The 19,081-nt window shown below is 54.5% G+C and overlaps 1 protein-coding gene across 2 annotated transcripts in view; it reads left to right on the forward strand.

The window, feature by feature from the left end:
• Positions 1–2,976: 2,976 nt before the first annotated feature.
• Positions 2,977–19,081, forward strand: part of ARRB1 (arrestin beta 1) — a 78,235-nt gene continuing 62,130 nt past the window's right edge. Inside the window, exon 1 of one of the 2 annotated variants that reach the window (XM_067038483.1) lies at positions 2,977–3,135. In XM_067038483.1, the coding sequence (XP_066894584.1) occupies positions 3,116–3,135 (20 nt within the window). In that variant the 5' untranslated portion in view covers positions 2,977–3,115. The remainder of the gene's footprint in view (positions 3,136–19,081) is intronic. The other variant, XM_067038482.1, reaches the window with a different exon arrangement.

The following is a 19,081-nucleotide window of genomic DNA, read 5'->3' on the forward strand; positions in this document are numbered from 1 at the left end:
GTATATGTATAACTGATTCACTTTGTTGTAAAGGTGAAACTAACACACTATTGTAAAACAGTTATACTGAAATAAAGATGTTAAACAAACAAACAAACAAACAAACAAACAAACATCTCCATCCAAAAGCCAGTGACCTTTAAAAATGTAAAGCAGGTACTGTTACTCATTTCCTAAGTCCTCTGCTGGCTCCCCAAACTCCTCAGCCCTAGCCACAAGCCTGCATCATCCGCACCACTCCTTCCCTGTTCACCCAAACCCAGGCACCCTGTCCTTGCTTGCTCCTGCACTTCAGGAAGGCCCAGCTTCTGTCCTTGCTACTCCCTCTGCCTGGGTGGCTCTTCCCCTGGCTCTCCCGGCACACCGCACATCGCTGAGTCCTCCCCTGCAGGTCTCTGCCCAGAGGTCATCTCCTTGAAGAGCCTCTTTCTAAGTACACTTGCCCCCATCACTCTTTGTTCCATCACTTTTATTTCCTTCATAACACTTATCACTGCTTGAAATTAGACTTTTTATATTTATAGAGGTCTCCTCAACATTACTACTTTTACATTTTTATTAATTTTAATTCTACTAGGAATACATAACTATGTTTTCCAAAGAGCCTGACAGGTAAACTCTTCTCCCAGTGAGATACCTCACTGAAATGACAGCTCCATTTGTCCTATTGACCATGATTTGTGAGTTCCTAGAACCATGCATGCATGGCACATTCCACAAACAGTTAATGAATGAAGAGTGAATCAAGGGCCACACTCTGGCTCTACCACATATTAGCTTCCCTTTGGGGAGGGCTGGAGGAGGAGGAATCAGAGGCCAAAGTCCAGAGGAGGCAACGGATTTGGGCAAACTACTTAGTTTTTCCAACTATCAGCTTGCTCATTTATTTTTTTAAAAAGGGAAAAGAGCATTTATCTCATAGAATTGTGAGCATCAAGTGGTGCCAGGCACACCATACACCCCCTCATGAAGTTTATAGTCTAGTGGGGGGGCAGTGGGGATGTACTTGAAATGCTGCATGTTGATTCCATAGTTTATCAATCTGTTCAGTGGCCCTAGAATGTTAGAGCCACACTTTCCAAACTGGGCTGGAAAGAGCTATGTGGGAACAGGGGTTACCGTGAAAGCATCCGATGCATCTTCCTGGACTGTTTGTTTTACATGCAAGTAATTTTTAGCATTATGTTGTATAGTAAACTAAACACAAAGACGTATTGAGCCAAATGCAGAATTTGCCTGAATTTTAAAATCCAGGTGCTTTGGGCATCATCATGAGGAGAGGCACTGGAGATCATATAGGAGGGCTGAACCCGTGTTTTCTAGGTGGGGAAGTGGATGCAGAGAGTGGCCAGACCTGGCCTCTCCATCCTAGTTAGGGTCTTCTCTGGCTCACTTGGTAAGCCTCCTGTCATCATGCAGGACTCTGGTGTGCTCCTCTCAAGTCCCTGACCTCAGCAGAAACAGCAGGTAGCTTCCTCTCCTTCCCCTGTGGGAGTGAGGGTGAAGCCCAGAGGCCAAGGCCAGGAGGAAGGTTCTGGGCCCTAATCCAACTCTCCTAATTCCTAACATTGCCCAGACCCTGGACCACCCTGCCTCCCCATGAACACTTCCTCTTCTCAACCATCCACCGATCTGGACATAATTATAGTAATTATACTAGGATATCCTTTCCCAATTATGTAAAAAACCAGCATAGGTAACTGCTTCTGAACATAATTACAGGAGATGTTTACAGACTCACAATCACATCAGAGTAAATGATAGCTTCTTTTCCTCCCATTAATACACCAATATTAGGGCTCTATCAGGGCCAATTAGTCAAATCCCAGCAGTGAGGGGGTGGGAAAGATCTCACACTCCCACCACCTGCAAAGCAGGAAGGGATCTCAGGGTCTCAGCCAGGATTTTACAGGACACCCAGAAGCCTGCAGAAGTATGGGCTAACATTCACTGGACACCTACTGTGTGTCAGGCACTCAGAGTAGGCCAGCAAACACCTAGGAACAATTCTGCACGCTGGTGTTAATATCCCACTTTACCTGTTTGTTTGTAGACTGGTTCTGAGAGGGCTGGTGTCCAGGGTCACCCACAACAGACCATGAGCTAGGAGGGGGCTTTTCCATTATGCAACTCAACAGGCCAGACTCCCAGGCCACAGCGCCGCCAGCTCTATGCCCCCTTCCTTATCTCCTCTTTTCAATGCTTCCTCTTCCGTGGCAGTCACCAAAGCTACCCCTGCTCGCCTCCGGTCCCCCTCCCACCCTCATCAGTTCCCCAGCGTTGACACTGCCTTCTCTGGCCCCCTCCGCCCCTTCTTCCTGTCCCTGCGGGGCTGTAGAGTGTTATCTCTCCAGAAGGGCGGGGAGGTGGGGTGGGGATAGGGTGAGGCATAGTGCGAAAGCCACCACAGGAACCCGAAGTTTCTCACCGACCCTCACCAGGGGCTCCGCCCAGAGCTCGGTGCTGGGGTCGCGGGCACACCTTCGGCGTCCACGCTCCCGCACACGCAAAGGCCGCCCCCCGGCGTGCGCAGGGGAGCGCGCCTGCACACACGCACAGCGCACAAAGACGTGCACCCCGCTCCAGCCAAGCAAACTCACCCCCAATCGGTAGAGCACGCAACAGTGCACACGCACCCGCACCCTCGCGTGCACACACGCGCACGTATACCCACCCCAGCGTGCGCCCTCACGTAGACACACACGCACGCACAGACAGACAGACAGACAGACACACACACACACACACACACACACACACACACACGCCGGACAGCATCCTTGTGGACCCCTAATGCCGACCTCAGGGCCCTGACGCGTCCGGGCCCTGCCCAGCGGCTGGCTCGGCGGCGCGCACACACGCGCACACGGGCCTCTGCGCGCCCTCCCAGCTCGGCTGCTTGGCTCTCCAGCTCCCCGGCTCCCCGCCCCGGCCGCGGCGGTCGCTGTGCGGCGGTCGCTGTGCGGCGCGGCGGGACCGGGCGGGGGCGGCGGCCGGGAGCGCGGAGGAGGCGGAGCAGGAGCCGGGAACCGGCTGGCCCGCGCCCCTCCTGGCGGCCGGGGATTTTCCAGCCTGGGCGCTGACGCCGCGGACCTCTCTGCGGCCGCCACGGACCATGGGCGACAAAGGGACGCGGTGAGTGCGGGCGGCGGCCGGCGGCCGGTCCGGGGCGCGTGGGACGACCCGGGCGAGGGCGCGGGCAGGGGTTCTAGTCCGTGACCCGACTGTGCGTGCGCAGCCACCCCGGCACCGCCAGCGCCTTCTCCGCGGCGGCTCTCGGCTCTCCTCCACCCGAGGTCTCCGGTGTGGTCGCCAGCAGGGCCAGGGGCGCGGGGATGGAGCGACGAGGACCTGGCCGTGGAGACACACTCACACGCACTCATTCGCTGACACCCAGCACTGGCCAGCCGGCGCAGGGACGCAGGGGGCAGATTGACACACAAAGGCACACGCTTATGTGGACACACGGGCACACTCATGCATGGGCGCGCTCATGCTGGCACACACACTGACATTCACTGCCACATGTCAGCACATACAGTGACACACTGTCACACACTCACTGGTACACACTCATCAACACGTTCTTGCTGACAGTCATGTTGGCATACACAGGTCACACTTCAACACATACCAGTGCTAACACACCTTCATGCTGGCGCACACATGTTGGCCGACCCTGATACATGCACTATCACTTGCACTGACCTTAACAAACACTCACTGAGACACAACGTTCTTACGCTTACCAACAGGAACACTTGTGTTGGCATGTCTGTCACCAACACAGTGTTCAACAGGCTACGCCAACGCTGACCCCCACAGACACACATCAGACTAATGCCCACATAGACACCCCAGGTCACATGCCAACAGCCCCTGGCCGCTGATACACTCCAGGTCCCTGCAGGTGGAGAAGTGGAAACACACGCACCACACAGGGTGGGAGGCCCCCTGGAGCCTGGGAAAATGCCTCCCATCCACATTTCCTTTCCCTCTTGACCTCCCCAAGGCCTGCAGTGGTGGCCAGGATCTGCTTGAGCTGGAGGTGCGGAGGGCCCTCCTGTCTCCTCAGGAGCCTGCCCTGCTCAGAAAGGGAGAGGGATGCCTCTGAAATGGGAAACTGGGACAGAAAGGGGAGGGGGCTGGGGCCCAAGACAAACCCTGGTCAGGCAGTCAGCTTTGTCACCCTAGTTCTACCCCTTCCCTCAGCCAGCTCCCCTTAAGTTCTGATACGAGCTTCTCCCTTAGCTCCTCTTACCCCTTCTGCAACCCCCTTATTCATTCTTTTATTTCTTTACCCTCTTCTGTCCTTGTGCCCCACTTCTCCCTCCTCTCTTCCCTCCCTCCACCCTCCCTTACTCTCTCCTTGCTTCCAGTGATTATTTCTTGAGTGCCTGGGGTGTACAAGGCATAATGTGGGGATCAAAGATGTCCAAAACCTGTTCCTTCCCCAAAGGAGCTAATAGACTAGAGAGAAATGGCCCCCGTGGTATCATGTTTTGGGACCACTGACAAAGCAATGTACCACTCACTGCCATTTGACACTGCCTCTCAACAACCTGAGAAAAGTATTTTTTTAAACACATTTAAAAATTTTATTTATTTATTTTTGGCTGTGTTGGGCTGTGTTGCTGTGTGCGGACTTTCTTTAGTTGTGGCTAGTGGGGTCTACTCTTCGTTGTGGTGCACGGGCTTCTCATGGCTGTGGCTTCTTTTGTTGCAGAGCACGGGCTCTAGGCGGGTGGGCTTCAGTAGTTGTGGCTCGTAGGCTCTAGAGCACAGGCTCAGTAGTTGTGGTGCCTGGGCTTAGTTGCTCCGCGACATGGGGGATCTTCCCGGACCAGGGCTCGAACCTGTGTCCCCTGCATTGGCAGTGGATTCTTAGCCACTGTGCCACCAGGGAAGCCCCAACCTGAGAAAAGTCTTTCAGATTATTTCCATTTTCCAGAAGAAGAAACTGAGACTCAGAGATAACTTGTGCTCCAAAGTTTTAGAAACTGCTTCCCAGCCATCCTCCTGATGGCTCTGCAAGGAGGTTAGCTTTCCTCTTCCTGTTTTCCAGAGGAGGAACCAGAGCTTAGAGAGGTTACCTGACTTGCTTAAGGTCAAGAGGGGTCAGAGACAGGACAGAGGCTGGAGTCTGCTTGGTCCATTTCTCTGTGGCTCACCCTTGGGCACTGTCAAGCCCCTCGTGGGCCCTGGTTTGAGGCCCAGGAGGGATGGCCTGCTCTGTGTGTGGAGGCCTAGCTGGTGGTGGAGGCTGCACAAGATCGTGAGGCATCTGCATTCACCTTGATGGCTAGTCCCCATTGCTGAACTGGTGACTCATGTCTCTGTCCTCAGGAGGAGCATGTGTGACCCTCTCCTCCACCACATCCATGTCCTCCATTGCCAAGATCCTCCTGACCGCTGAGGTCAGACTCTTCTCCCTGCAGGGAGTCAGGAGCCCTTCTTCTTCTCTCATTCCTCACGTGCTACTTCACCATCAGGGTGACTCAGCCCCTCCTGGGCCTTGGTTAGCCTCACTGTGACTTGGGGGAAAGTGTCATTGTTCTCCTGCTGGCATAGGTTGTCAGCAGGATGGGAACACCATGAGTAGCCAGGCACCTGTTGGAGACCCAATCTTTGGGGACAAGCATTTTCCACGACTCCCCCCCTTCTCTGCCTCTAACTCACTGGGGGAGATTGAGGACCTTGGACAATGGTCCTCACCTCTCTGGACCTTAGTGTTCCTGTCTGTAAATTGTAGCTATCAATACCTAACATTTTCAGGGCTCTCCCTGTGTTTTCTGAATATACTGGGCAGGGGAGGAGGTGCTGCCAGAAGCCTGGTGCCCAGGCCTGGCTATCGTCCATGTGATGGTGGCCCTGCTGTCTCTTCCGGTCTCCCCTGTAGTCCCAGGAGGCCTCCCTCTCCCTTCCAGACAGGTTTCCTGAGTAATTTGGAAGAGAAAGACAAAATCAATACTGGGCTGTACCTTGCCTTGTTCTGTAAACCATGGGATTCTACTTTATCTCTGACTTAGAAGAAGAGGTTTGTAAGTATCCAGTACTCTAAGGATCAGGAGTCATTGCATCCATCCTGCACCTAGATTTTCAACCCTCATGTGAAAGTGACAATGAGAATTAATCAGAAACTGTCACTGCCCTCTAGGGAGTCCCAGGGTCAAGGGAGAAAGAAGGCATGAGACGAGTACCTGGATAGGACTAATTACATGTAGTGTGATGACTGCTCTAACAAGTGCTCTAGGAGCAATCATACAGCCATTCAACAAATGTTGACCAAGTGCTGGGGCTGGCGGTTCAGAGATGAATGATGGCTCTACTCTGTTTCCAAAAGACTGAGAGCAGAGCAGATGATTATAATGCAGGGTGACATGTGCTGTGGGAGGCCGAAGGAGGAGTTCCCCGCCCAGTCTTGGCAGGGGGCATGGTGAGGGAAGCTTTCCTGGGAAGGAGGTGGCATTGGAGCAAGGGGGTGGGACTGGGGACGTCATTCCTGGACAGGGGTGCAGAATGTGACAAGGCTTGGAGGCATGAAGCAGCCTGCGGGTTGGGCTGGGGTGAGGGGTGAGAGTGAACATGGGCCAGTTATCAACAGGCTGGGATGTCAAGCTAAGGAGAGAAGATTTTCTCCCAGAAGTCCCTGGTGACTCAGAGAGGACTGTGGGGAGGGGAGGGATGCCTTTGGCAGTGGCAAGGAGGGGCAGGCCTGGATGCAGGGAGACCAGTGAGGAGCCTGAGGAGGAGCCTGAGAGAAGGCAAGATCCAAACTAAGGCTTTGGCAAGGATGGAACTGAGAAAGATGAACAAGGAGCTGGAGCCCATTAGCCTTACTGCCTGGATGCCTGGTATGTGTCAGGTTTACATGCATGATCTCATTTGGTTCTCCCTATGATCCTATTAGTGTTAGGACTGTTGTTCCCATTTTACAGACCAGGCAACAGACTAGGAGAGATTAAGTAATTTGTCCACTGCCATTCAGCCAACGAGCTTCTGAACCCAGGCCCGTCTGTCCTGCTGCTCCTTGCTTTCACCCAGAGGGACAGGGTTGTCTGGCTCATAGGTGGCCTCCCCTGTCTCCCTGGCAGCCTCATTCTCAAGTTGTGCATCCCTTCTGGTTCTTGCTGTTCCCACTAATTCAACTGGCAATATACAGGATCAAAGTTAAACAACAGGAGGGACTTCCTGAGAGGTGATGGGATGGAGTGGCATTTTGTTTCCTACAGATGTTTATGAACTCTTCTTTTTTGGCAGAGAAGGAGGGTGGGTGTGATGGGGACACGTAATCACCAGCTCTCTGTGAACCTTGGTTGTTGTCTCTCTTGGTGGTTAAGCTCTGTGTGATCCATCTTGGCTGGAACATGGGGGAAGTCCTGTGGCTTTGGCCAGGGGTGCTTATGGGGCTGCTGGGAGTGGAAGCATTGAGCTTGACCCATCTTCTCTGATCCTTGACTCCTGGCTGGCCTCTGGGCTTCACACGTCTCCCCGGCTCTCTTCCTTCTGAGTTTGGGCCTCCTTGCCCAGGGTTGAAACCTCCCACTGGCATGGGTTCAGGGGTCCTGAGTCATGGGTGTGCCATACCTCAGGGCTGTGGCAATGGAAGAAAAATAGCCTGGGGGTCAGCACGCCCCGAGTGGCCTCCTGGCCTCTGCCAGGCCATCCTCCACAGTGACCATGCTGACCATCTATTGAGGCCTGCAGGGAGTGGCAGCTTGACAAGGAGTCAGGCTGGAAGTTGAGGAAGAGGTAGGGAGGCTTCTGCATAGATGGGTCCAGATCTTGGGGCAGGGATGGATGTGGGAGGCAGGGATTTGAAAGTCTTCGGGTTAGAGGTGGTGTTTGACTTGGGCATTATGGGTGACATGGTACAGGGAGAGGGAGAAGATAGAGCGTATGAAGAGAGGATGGCTGGGGGCATTTGACGCTTTGGAGAGCACCCATGCCTGGGGGTGGAGAGAGGAGGAGGGAGAGAATAGGGGAGGCTGTGTCCTGGGAGCCAAAGGTCAGGGAAGGACCAACAGAGGATGAGCTTGGAAAGACCCCTGGGATTTAGGCAGAAGGCAGTGGCTGGTGACTTGGTGAGAGGGGTTTTGATGGAGCCATGAGGGCAAAGTTGGGCTACAGCAGGCAGAGGAGAGAAGAGAAGGACCTTGCTTTTCTCCATGCCTGGAGCTGGGGGGGAGCCTCTTGGAAGAAGGGTGTGAGGCCCTGGGCTGGGGGTGGTGGGGTTTCCAGGTGTGGGGACCTGGGGGTTGAGGCTCAGCTGGGGACTGGGGGGAACATTGCAGAGGCGTCAGCTGGTCACAGGGGAGCATGTCTGTGCTGGCTCCTGAAAGAGGGGCCGCTGACTCAAGCAGGGGGTCTTGAGAAAGGCTTCCTGGAGAAGGTGACCCCCTGAGCTGGCTCCTGGGGCACAAGGAAGGCTTAGGTGTTCTAGACAGAAGGAAGAGCCTAGGCCAACGTGCAGGTGCCGGAGTGTGAGGGGTGAGGCTGCCGAGGGAGGTGGCAGCCCTGGAAAGCAGGCTTTGGGTGCTGGGGTGGGTGGGTTTTGAGGTACTTTCTACCCAGGTATTCACACCTCAGGTGTCTTTGTTCCCCAGGTGGTGAGCTCCTTGTGATTTGGGGCTCTTTCTGTTTCCTGTTTGCTGGTCTATTACCCAACTCTGGGTCTGGTTCACAGGAGATGCCTGTCGGGGATTTGTTGATGGAACTGAACTCCTTCCTCCCTTTTTGCCTCTGCTGTCAGCCCAGGGGCTCCCTGAGTGCTGAAATTAGCTCTTTCCCATTAGGGAATCCTAAGGATGGAAGCCATGCCTCCCACATTAGACCGGTTGTTGGGGGGTCTCCTCCATCAGACTGGGAAGTCACGAGGGAGAAGATTACCACCCCTATCAGAACGGGCTTCCTGCAAGTGAAACCTGTTTCTCCCCCATCAGATAGGCTTCTGCAGTTGGGAGCCATGTCTCCTACATCAGGCGGGGGGCTCCTGGGGGTGTGGCATGTCTCCAGGACAAGCTCTGGAATTAGAACAGGGCACCCTTATGGTTCCTAGGCACCCTCCTTCCCTCCTGTGTGCAGGATGGGTCCTGCCCCAGGGGTGGCTTGAGTCCTAGTAGGGGGATATAGATCAGAGGGGGTGGGACAGGGCAGGGTGGCTGCTTTTGAGAGGGGAACAAAGGACACTGTTGTCCCAGCCCCCTCCCTCCCTCCCTCCTTCCCAAGGGGCCCTGGCAGGGTCATCTCTCTGGAGACGCACCTCCTCCTTCCTGGGCCTGGCCCCATCTGTAGTCCCACTCGAGAGGAACTGCTTGTTCCTTCCCAAGAGACCCAGTGCCAGATGAGGCCCCCAGGGACCGGACCAGACTCCATGTCCCTGGAGTTCTGTGTGATTGAAGTCACCGCAGCCACTGAGCTGCTTTACCTCTGCCTGGGGCTGGGCCTGGCCTGGCTGAGACCATAGCCAGTGGGTCCTTCTGTAACTGGAGAGGGATCTGGAGCAGGTAGGGTTTGGTGGTCCATGTCAGGCCAGCGGGAGGCAGGACTCCTCGCTCAAGGTTGGAGGGGTTCAGTGGCCATGCAGGGTGCAGCCTCTCTCCAGGGTGTACTCAGAGGCCCAGAAGCTGAATGAGTATGGACCTGCACAAGGCAGCGGCTCCCTTGCATCCTGGCCCTGAACCCCTGGCCCCACAACTGGTCCTTCTGGTCCTTTTGCAGCCTCACCCCCTTCCCCCAGCCTGTGCAGTCAGTGGGCGTGGATGCATTTTGGCAGAGGACCAGGGAGGGGGTGGGGAGTGGACTGCTGGGATGTGCCATCCCAGGAGGGTCCCAGAGATACGCTCTAATGCTTGCTCAGTACTGGAGGGAAGAAATGGGGGATTGGGCAGCTCAGGCCTCTGCCACACACCAGTGGGACTGAGACTGCTGGGTGGCTGAGGGTTGTGTTCTTTCCTGGGAGACCAGGTCCTCGCCTGAGCAGCTTTCTGCCTCTTAAAGCACCTGCAGGAACCAGCAGGCAGGCAGGCAGGTCCTGGAAAGTTTCATTTTCTCTGCCCAGGCTGTGCTCACAGTCCTCTCTGTGATCTGATTAGCATGTATTAGAGGCTTATTGGTATAGTGGTTAGGCTCTAGGAAGAACCAGGTTTCCTGGTTTCAAATGCCAGCACTGCCACGTACCAGCCTGGCAACCTCTGCTGATTATTTAACCCATTCTCTGCTGCAGCTCCCTCATCTGTAAAATGGGCTAGCAGTAGTGCCTGCATGATACATTGTTTTGAGGATTAAATGAGTTAAAATAGGTATACAGCTCGGGGACAAGTCCCTGGAACAAGTGCTGTGTTATATGCGGTTAGTTCACAACACCCTTCCTGTCCTTCAGGGCCTGGATCACACATGGCCTCCTTCTCTGGGAAGCCTTCACTGATTTCCAAGTGCCTTGTGACTTTCTTTTTTTTTTTTGCCATATAGTCATTCTCTCTCTCTTCTCTTTCTGTTCGTACTCATCCCTCCGTCTCTTCGTGGGTCCTGGTTATTTGCATACTTGTGATGTCCTCTGTGTGAAGCCAAGGGCACCTGTCCTGGGTCTATTGTCCTTTTGCACCTGTGCAGACCTGGCATGGCACTGAGCTCCATAAATATTTGTTCAGTGAAGGAGGCTATTGTAGGTGTTTCACTGGGAAAAAATATACTTGGGGATGGGCAGTGTGGTGGGTGAGGACAGTGGGACACCATTGCTGATTCTGAAATGTATAAAAGTCACCCTGAGCCACAGGCATTAGATTATTCTCTGTGATCCAAAGGGCGGAGGTCACAGGATGACTCGCTTTACCTTTGCTAGGAGAATGTGTTTTCAGACAACCAGAGCTACCTGGCAAGGGGCTTGGTGGCTCATTCCAGCCTCTGTGTCTTTGTTCTTCCTGCTCCCACCATCCAGAATGCCATCCTTTCCTCTCTCTGCCTGTCCAAATTCTATGTCCTAAATACGTGCCCAGCCATGGTGCCATCACTTCCTGGCCCCCAGAGGGTGGGCTCCATTCATCACGCCCATCCTCAGACATTTACTGAGCCTTTCCTGGGTCTGGGCGGTGACATGGGAAAGTAGGGAGTTCCCCTTTGGGATGGACACATGGATCTGGCTATAGTATATCCAGTGTGGTTTGACCTGACCCGAGGAGGGGACCATGGCTTCCGATGATCCACCGGTGATCAGGGAGCTCTTTATGCAGCTGGAGAGCCCTCCCTTGGCCTGCTGGCAGAGCACAGAACTCCCCAGTGGCTTCCCACTGGGCAAGTACTCAGAACCCACCTAATTACTGGGGACAGAGTTCTGGGCACTGCATCCAGCAGGCTGCGGTCCAGTAATAATCAGCTAATTAAACCACCCAAGAATTGCTCCTTGGCCCAGAGGAGTGGAGGGAAGGGGGTGGTGAGGCTCAGAAGAGTCATGGGAAGGAGCGGGCTGCTCTATGCAGGGAGAGTTCAGACACTGGGCCTGCTGAGCAGAGCTGGGAAAGGGAAGCAGGAAATGGGGAGAGAGGGTGGGGGTGGGCAGGGCAGGGAGAGGGACAGCTGGATGAGAGAGGGTGTTATCTGAGGACAGCACTCAAGTGAGATGAATCAGGGCAGGGATCTGGTCTGGGAGGCAGGGACCCCGTTTGTTCACAGTCCCTGTGACATCATGGATGAACTGCTTTTCCTCTGTGGACCTCAGTTTCTCCACGTGTCAAGCAGCACAGGGGAAAGGGGTTGGCCTGGGAGGTCTCTAGGACCCTTTGCTTTGGTTCAGCTGCTAGCAGGGGAGGGGGGCGTGAACAGCAGGCTGTGTTTCTGCCCGATAGCTTGGCATCTAGCAGCCCTGTCTTCTGGAAGCGGCAGACGGTGCTCGGGTCTGATCCAGCCTGAAATTGAGTTGCGTAGGTTAATCAGAGGGAAGACGGTAGGTGGCAGCGGGCACGCCCTCAGCCTCTGGTGTGCCCTTAGCCCTGCCCTGTCCTCGTGACTGTCCTGTGGTTCCCAAACCAAGTGTCCTCAGCGAGTGACCGCTTAAGGCTCTGCAGTGTCTTTTCCACCAGTCTGGAAATTTCCCAAGTAGCATCCCCAGGTGTGTGGGGATGGGGTTCCCCGAAGGTAAAGCCTCAGGGTTTGGAGTTTGGATTTCAGAATCACACAGACTCGGCTTTGCTGTCCAGCAATATTGAGCACTAGCTCCATGCCCTTGGCTGAGGGTCTTAAACTCTCTGGACATCAATTTTTGCATTTATGAACTAAGGATAATAATATCGCCTATTGTGTGTGGTTGCTATGGGCAGAGAGGGTAGGGATTTTTTTTTTTTTTTTTTTTTTGCGGTACGCGGGCCTCTCACCGCTGTGGCCTCTCCCGTTGCGGAGCACAGGCTCCGGACGCGCAGGCTCAGCGGCCATGGCTCACAGGCCCAGCTGCTCCGTGGCATGTGGGATCTTCCTGGACCGAGTCACGAACCCGTGTCCCCTGCATTGGCAGGCGGACTCTCAACCACTGCGCCACCAGGGAAGCCCGAGGGTAGGGATTTGATAACAGTCACTTTTACTCTTCGGGACTGGCAGTGGACCTCAGCTTTTCTCTCCGCCCCCTCTCTCCTGCATCCTCCCCCCTCCTCCCGTCCTGCCCAGGACCGTGTGCCCCGCTGGGTGTGTTGGGGTGGGAGCTGTGCTGGGCTGGAGGAGAAGGTCAGATGGTGGCTGGAAAGGGAAGTGAGATTAACCGGGGAGGGGTGGGGCAGTTGGGGCTGGAGCAGCCGTGGCCCCCTCCCTTTGGGCCCCCCACTTATTGTGGGTTCTCTAGGAGGAAGTGGGGAGAGCATGGGGGGCAGGAAGCTGGGGACAGGGCTGGGCTTTATGGAGCGTGCCAGGCCTCTCTCCTTTAGCCCCCGCCCCCAGGTGCTGGGTGTGGAGCCCAGAGCCTGGTTTTCTGCCAGGGAAGCCAGCAGGCCGCTGTTTCACACACTCAGACAACAAACAGCCCTTCCTGGTTCTCAACCCCTAGTGGGAGGTGCCTGCTTGAAGCTGGGGCACTTGGAAGGCAGTGCCTGCCTGCCCAGGAGGTCGGCCGAGGTCTGGAGGAGAGGCCGCAAAGGAGGGGACAAAAGCCGCCTCCCCCTCCCCCAGCCTCTCTCCGAAGTGCCCGGCTGTGGCATGCCAGGGCCTCTGACTCCAAGGAAGCTGATTACATAACGCAGCCGGACTCCCTGCTGGCTTCTTCCATTCCTCCCCAGAGCAGCCTCGAAAGAGGTGCTGCTGTGCTTTGATTCCCAGGCCCAAGAGGTCATTGTGACCATCCCCCTGCCTAGGGCACTGGTATGTGCTGCCCACACCATCTCGGGAGGAGAGCTGCATGCCCTGTGCTGCCTTCGTGCAGGCACTGGGGTTGCCTCTGCGCACTGCCCCCCTTCCCACGCTCCTGGGTGCAGGGCTCCAAAGGGGAGAAGCCTCATTAGAGGAAACAGGCTATGTCCTGAGATAATTTGCCTGCAAAGTGCCCCAGAGGGAAGCTGGCCTCTCTGCAGCCAGAGGGACGGATAACCAGCATCTTCCAGTTTGTTCAACTCAGTTCCACAGACGTTTCTTGAGCACCTGCTGAGTGCCTGGCCCAGACCTCCATTCAAGGCACGTCGCCAAAGCCGGCTGGCTCACCCCTGTGGCGTCTCTCTCCTGGTGGGAAGCTGACTTAAGGAACAGCTCTGCCATCTAAGGCAATAGCCTTTCTCACAGGCCGGGACCTGGCTGTCCTGTGTTCTGGGGTGGCAGGGACATCACGACAAGGAAGCATGGGGTTTCCTCTGGGCTAGGCATTTTCAGGGTTGGCTTATACCCTTTCTATTCAGCCGCCCTGCCCTCCCAAGGAGGTTCCTGTGATCAAATGCACGAGTGTCTGCTCCATTGCAGGCCCTGGGCCGGGCACTTGAGGTGTGAAGAGGAAACAGGCAAGTCTCGGCCCTCGTGCTGCTTGTATCTTCTGGGGGAGAGGAAACAGATCATCCCAACATGCTGTAAGAAGGTGGGTAGTGGGAAATCATTTATACGGGGCACAGAGCAAGCCCAGTAGATATGTGTCACAGGCACACCCCCAGAAGCAGGGGGCAGGGGGGTCATTGCAGCAAGCTTTGGAAGGTGAGTTTGACATGAACCAGAGGTGACGCTTGTCTTGGTAGCTGCCTGTGACCGAGTTCTCAGCGGGGACTGACCTCCTTGATCGGATACTTGAGAACCCACTATGTGCCAGGCACAGAGTCAGACACTCACTTCATCTGCTGTGAGTAAGGTGTGTCCTGGGACTGTTGGAGGACATAAAATCGAGGATGAAAAGTGAAGGTTCTGCCACGTGGCATCACAGTGAGTGATTGGGCCTGAACAGAAGAAATGGGGCAGCAGGTGTAAGAGGAGACACCGGGCTCAGCAGCCACTCCGTGGAAACCAGGGGCTGCCTGGGTCTCCCCTGGTGGAGGACAGCTGGAGCAAAGGCTTCCCTCCAGCCGGGAAGACCTTGCAGAGGTCTGATGACTGTTCCCAGAAACGTGATGGACATGAAAGAGCTGGGAAACCACGTCTTACGAGAAACAGCTCTAGGCTTGGGGCCGTGGGGCGGGGGTGGGATGAGGGCACACGTCTGCAGCTCCGAGAGCTGGGAACACCGAGGCCAGGCAGTGGCGTGGTAGAAAGAGAGAGCTCATCTGGGGTTCTCACCTCCCCTCTATCAATAGTTTCGTGTCTGTGGGCTGAGTTTGTCAGCTTCTGGGCATAAGGTTTCCATCCTTTCTGTGTAGTATCTGTGCTAATGAAAGCACTCAGCACATTAGCACGTTGATTTTATTATAGGACTCTATAGCTCCAGGGCAGTGGAAGAAACCTGGAAGCATTTTTAAACTCAGTAAGGAGAACTTGCTTTTTTCCGCAACAGATTTTAATATCCTAAAAAGGACAAAGATGATCACACAGCATAATGGAGTGGTTAATATACACATATTCATTTCTCATATTATTTAGAGCGATCACTTCAGCAGCAGCGACTCCCTATGCATACTTGAAACAATCCAGCCATCTCTGATGTTTGCAACTTTGCAGAGTCGACTTTGCCAAAAAACTAAAAAGGAAGAAAGAAAGAAAAATTTTTTAGTAGAACTTTCAAACAAAAAACCACGACCCAGTCTTAGGCTGAGCCCTGACCCGGATCAGCTTCCGTCGGATTGTAGAGCTGGGATGGGGGTGGGAGAGGTCCCAAACTCCAGGGAGAAAAGAAACCCTCACCTGACCCTCGGGGGGCATTTAACCTGATGGTGATGGATACGTGTCCCCATCACCAAAGTGCTTTTCTTCTCCCTATTCCACAGCCACCAGCTCAGTCCAGGCCCCACTTCTGGCCTGGACTTATTGCAGTAGTCTTCTGGCTGCTCAGTCTAAACCCCCCAAATCCTCCTCTTACTCTGAAATTCTCATCTGACCCTGTCCTTCTGCAGCTTAAAAACTGATCAGTTTCCCCTGTTTCCTATGAGACAGTTCACATTCTTCTGGTGGCACTGGAGGCCCTTCCCTCCCACGCTCCTTTCCCAGTTCTCCCCACCACACAGCCAACATTCTGGCTCCACTGACTTTTTTGGATGTTCCTCCACAGTCTTTGTACTTTCCACACGTCTGTGTCTGTTCAAGCCGGTCTCTTTTTCTGGAATGCCTTCCTCCTCTGCCTGGTGAAATCTCCCTTGTATTTTAAGGTTGAACCTAAAAGCTCAGTGCAGTTCAACTGAACGCCATGCGGTTGAACTGCATTAGGCACGTACTATGTGCTTGGGCATGACGCCTTCCCTTGACTCTGTGTTCCCTGCCCAGGCAGAGTCGATGCCCTCCTCCATGCTCCCTTTGCACCTTGCAGGCTTCCACGATGGCACATTGTATCAGAATTGGCTGCTGACATGTCAGTTTCCTGTGCTAGAGGGCAGGTGTGTGTCTGGTACCTCTTGGATCCCCAGTTCCTGATAGGGGCTGGCCGAGCTGGGTGAGGTCCAGGTTTGCAGAAGTGCACTGAAGCAGATGTACAGCAGCACGCACACACACACACACACACACACACACACACACACACACACACACACACACACACACACACACACACACAGCTGTTGTACTCAAATAAGCAGGGGCCAGAATTGGGTATTGTGTTGGATAGTAAGTCAGGGAAGGTTCTCTGGAGGAAGTGAGGCCTGAGCTGCTGACCCAAAAGAGAAGCACTCTTTCCTTCTTCTCACTTGCTTCCTGCCCCTGGCTGAAAGAAAACAGCTGAAACTGACTGTGAAAAGGGAAATGTATACATTTTGAACTAGGGGTTGAGATCTTCTAGCCTGGAGATGATTAAATAAGGCATATACCTCCTCCCTCCCTTCCTTCCACACACATTTTCTGGACCTCTAGGACATGCCAAACACTGGGGCTACAAAAATTGATTAAATAAAACAGGTCCTAACATATTTTTCTGTCTTAATGTTCATGCTGGAACCTGCCCTTTCCTTTATTTGTCTCTTTGGCGTCTAAGTCTTGGCATGTCACTTACAGCTCTGTGACTTGGGACGAGTCATATATACCATGGAGGTGATAATATGCTCCTCATACGGTTGTGCTTGATAATGTGTGTGAGGTGCTGCGCAGGTGCCTTTGGTGCCTTTGACAGTGGGTCCCTCATGGAGTGAGAGCTCCTCTCAGACTGCAAGCTTCCTGAGGGGGTGCGGGGACCATGTCCATTGTGTCCTCAGTGCCCAGTGCAGGGCCAGGCACACAGTACACTAGGGTGGTCAAGCATCCCAGTTTTCCTGGTCTGTCTCAGTCTCACATTTTGGGAGAACCCTCCGTCCTGGGTGAATGGGGACAGTTAGTTGGTCACCCTATACCATGTTCTCCATAAGGGTTTATAGAATGGATATATGGATGAATGAATCATGAGGGACTTGGACGAGCAAGAGCCAGCGCTGGGCGGCTGGCTTGTGGGGTGAGAAGTGATCTTGTGAAGGGTCTGGGAGGCCCAGCAGGTAGAAGGCGGGAGGCAGGCATGGGGCCCTCTTCTCCTCGGCAGGGAAGACACGAGGCCCTGAGTCTTTTAGACTGTTGCTTTCAAGCAGGTTTCAGGTTTCCAAGGCCCATGTGCTCTTCCTCGGACTCATCCAGAGAGAAGGCAGTCATTGAGGGCCACTTTTGCTGGGAGGGCCTGTAATGAGCCCCCAGTTGCTCCTCTGCCTCGGAAGTTGGACGCCTCTGGCCCCTCTACCTGCTATGTTCCGGCAAGCCTGCCCACTGCCTTCTGAGCTGTGCACTCCAGATGTGGTGGAGGCCTGGGCCGCGAGGTGGGAGAGCAGGGCTGCAGCCCCATTCTTCAGCCCAGGCCCAGAGACTGAGTGGAGCCTCTGTTTCCCCACCTGTTCCGTGGGGATACGGCCCCTCCTGCCAGGGCATCTGTGAGATGCCACTTGTGGAAGTCTCCTTGGCATGTCTAGCACTAGTATGTGCATAACTAGTGTCATTTGTTGTCTGCTTCTGTAAATGGGGACAATAAAACTTGCTCGGCATAGCTCCAGGGGCTGTTGTATGGGCCCAATGGGATGTGGGATGTGGGAACACATGGTCTGCTACGTCATAGCCTTCAAATATTTGGGGAGGGGGCCTCAGAAGAGCTGCTCAGGCTGGCCCAGGGTTCCAGGTGCAGGTAGGAGTGGACCCTGCCCACCAGGCGTGAAGGATCCTGTGGTGTGGGCTCCAGCACTGCAGTCCGTGAGAGCACTCAGACCCTGTGAGCAGGCCCTGTGCTCAGGTGAGCTCTGCTGCTTCTGAAACCATGGCAAGAGAGAGACGTGGGAGGGTTTAGTAGCAGCAGGACACGTGACAAGAAGAAGGAATGTTCCAGAGCCTCGTCTGTCTGTTGGGCCGGAGGCAGGGCCTTTGTGAAGGCGGGTTGTGCTCAGATCGCCTCTGGGCCCTTCCTCCAGCCCAGAGGCGGATTCACCTGGAGGCTGGTGCCGCTTCAGCTTCAGGCCTTCACACTCCAGGGCCGTTTCCAAGGCCTAGCAGTGTGTCCACAGGCTCCCGGGGGGGGGGGGGGGGGGTGTGAAATGTGCAAAAGGAAGAAGATATTTTTGTACTTTTTTTTTTTTTTTTTAAAGAGGGCTTGCAAACTACATGAGTTTCAGGCCCATCCAAGCCTGGATCTGCCTCTGCTCTAACCAGGAGTGCTTTGTGCCAGGAGGTTGGTGCCACGTTGCTGCATGTCCTCAGGGAGTTCTCATCCCATCGTGGACCTAGTCATCAGTTAGAACCCTCCCTGCTGAGGCAGGACCTGAAAGGTGTCTAGGGGAGCGTTCTGGGCCAGGCCAAGCCCACAGTTCCTGCTTGCTGTGTCAGTAAGAGACTGGAAAGGCGTCTCTGCCCTCAATCTTACTCATCCATGAAAGGGACATAAAACCTACCTTAGAGGCTGTGGAAAGGTTTAAAAAATGTACCACTGCCTGGTGCTGCAGGTACCCAGTATCTGATGAAACTGCCTGGGAGAGCTCAGTAAATGGTGGTGAAAGCTGGATGGACGTGTGCAGGGAGCCCACCCCTTTTTTTTCTTTTTTAAAAAATTCGTTTATTTATTTATTTTTGGCTGTGTTGGGTCTTTGTTGCTGCGCGCAGGCTTTCTCTAGTTGCGGCAAGCAGGGGCTAATCTTCGTTGCGGTGCGCGGGCTTTTTATTGCGGTGGCTTCTCTTGTTGCAGAGCACGGGCTCTAGGCGCGTGGGCTTCAGTAGTTGTGGCTCGCAGGCTCAGCAGCTGTGGCTCGTGGGCTCCAGAGTGCAGGCTCAGTAGTTGTGGCACACAGGCTTAGCTGCTCCACGGCATGTGGGATCTTCCCAGACCAGGGCTCGATCCCATGTCCCTTGCATTGGGAGGCGGATTCTTAACCACTGAGCCACCAGGGAAGTCCGGGGCGCACCCCTTCTGTTGGGATGGAGCCAGTTCTGCTGACTCTGCTTCACCTGCACTGTGCTGTGCCTGGTGCTGGGTGCTAGGGATGCGGGCTGCTGGGGTGGG

The sequence above is a fragment of the Kogia breviceps genome, chromosome 7 (assembly GCF_026419965.1).
Source record: "Kogia breviceps isolate mKogBre1 chromosome 7, mKogBre1 haplotype 1, whole genome shotgun sequence".
Lineage (NCBI taxonomy): Eukaryota > Metazoa > Chordata > Mammalia > Artiodactyla > Physeteridae > Kogia > Kogia breviceps.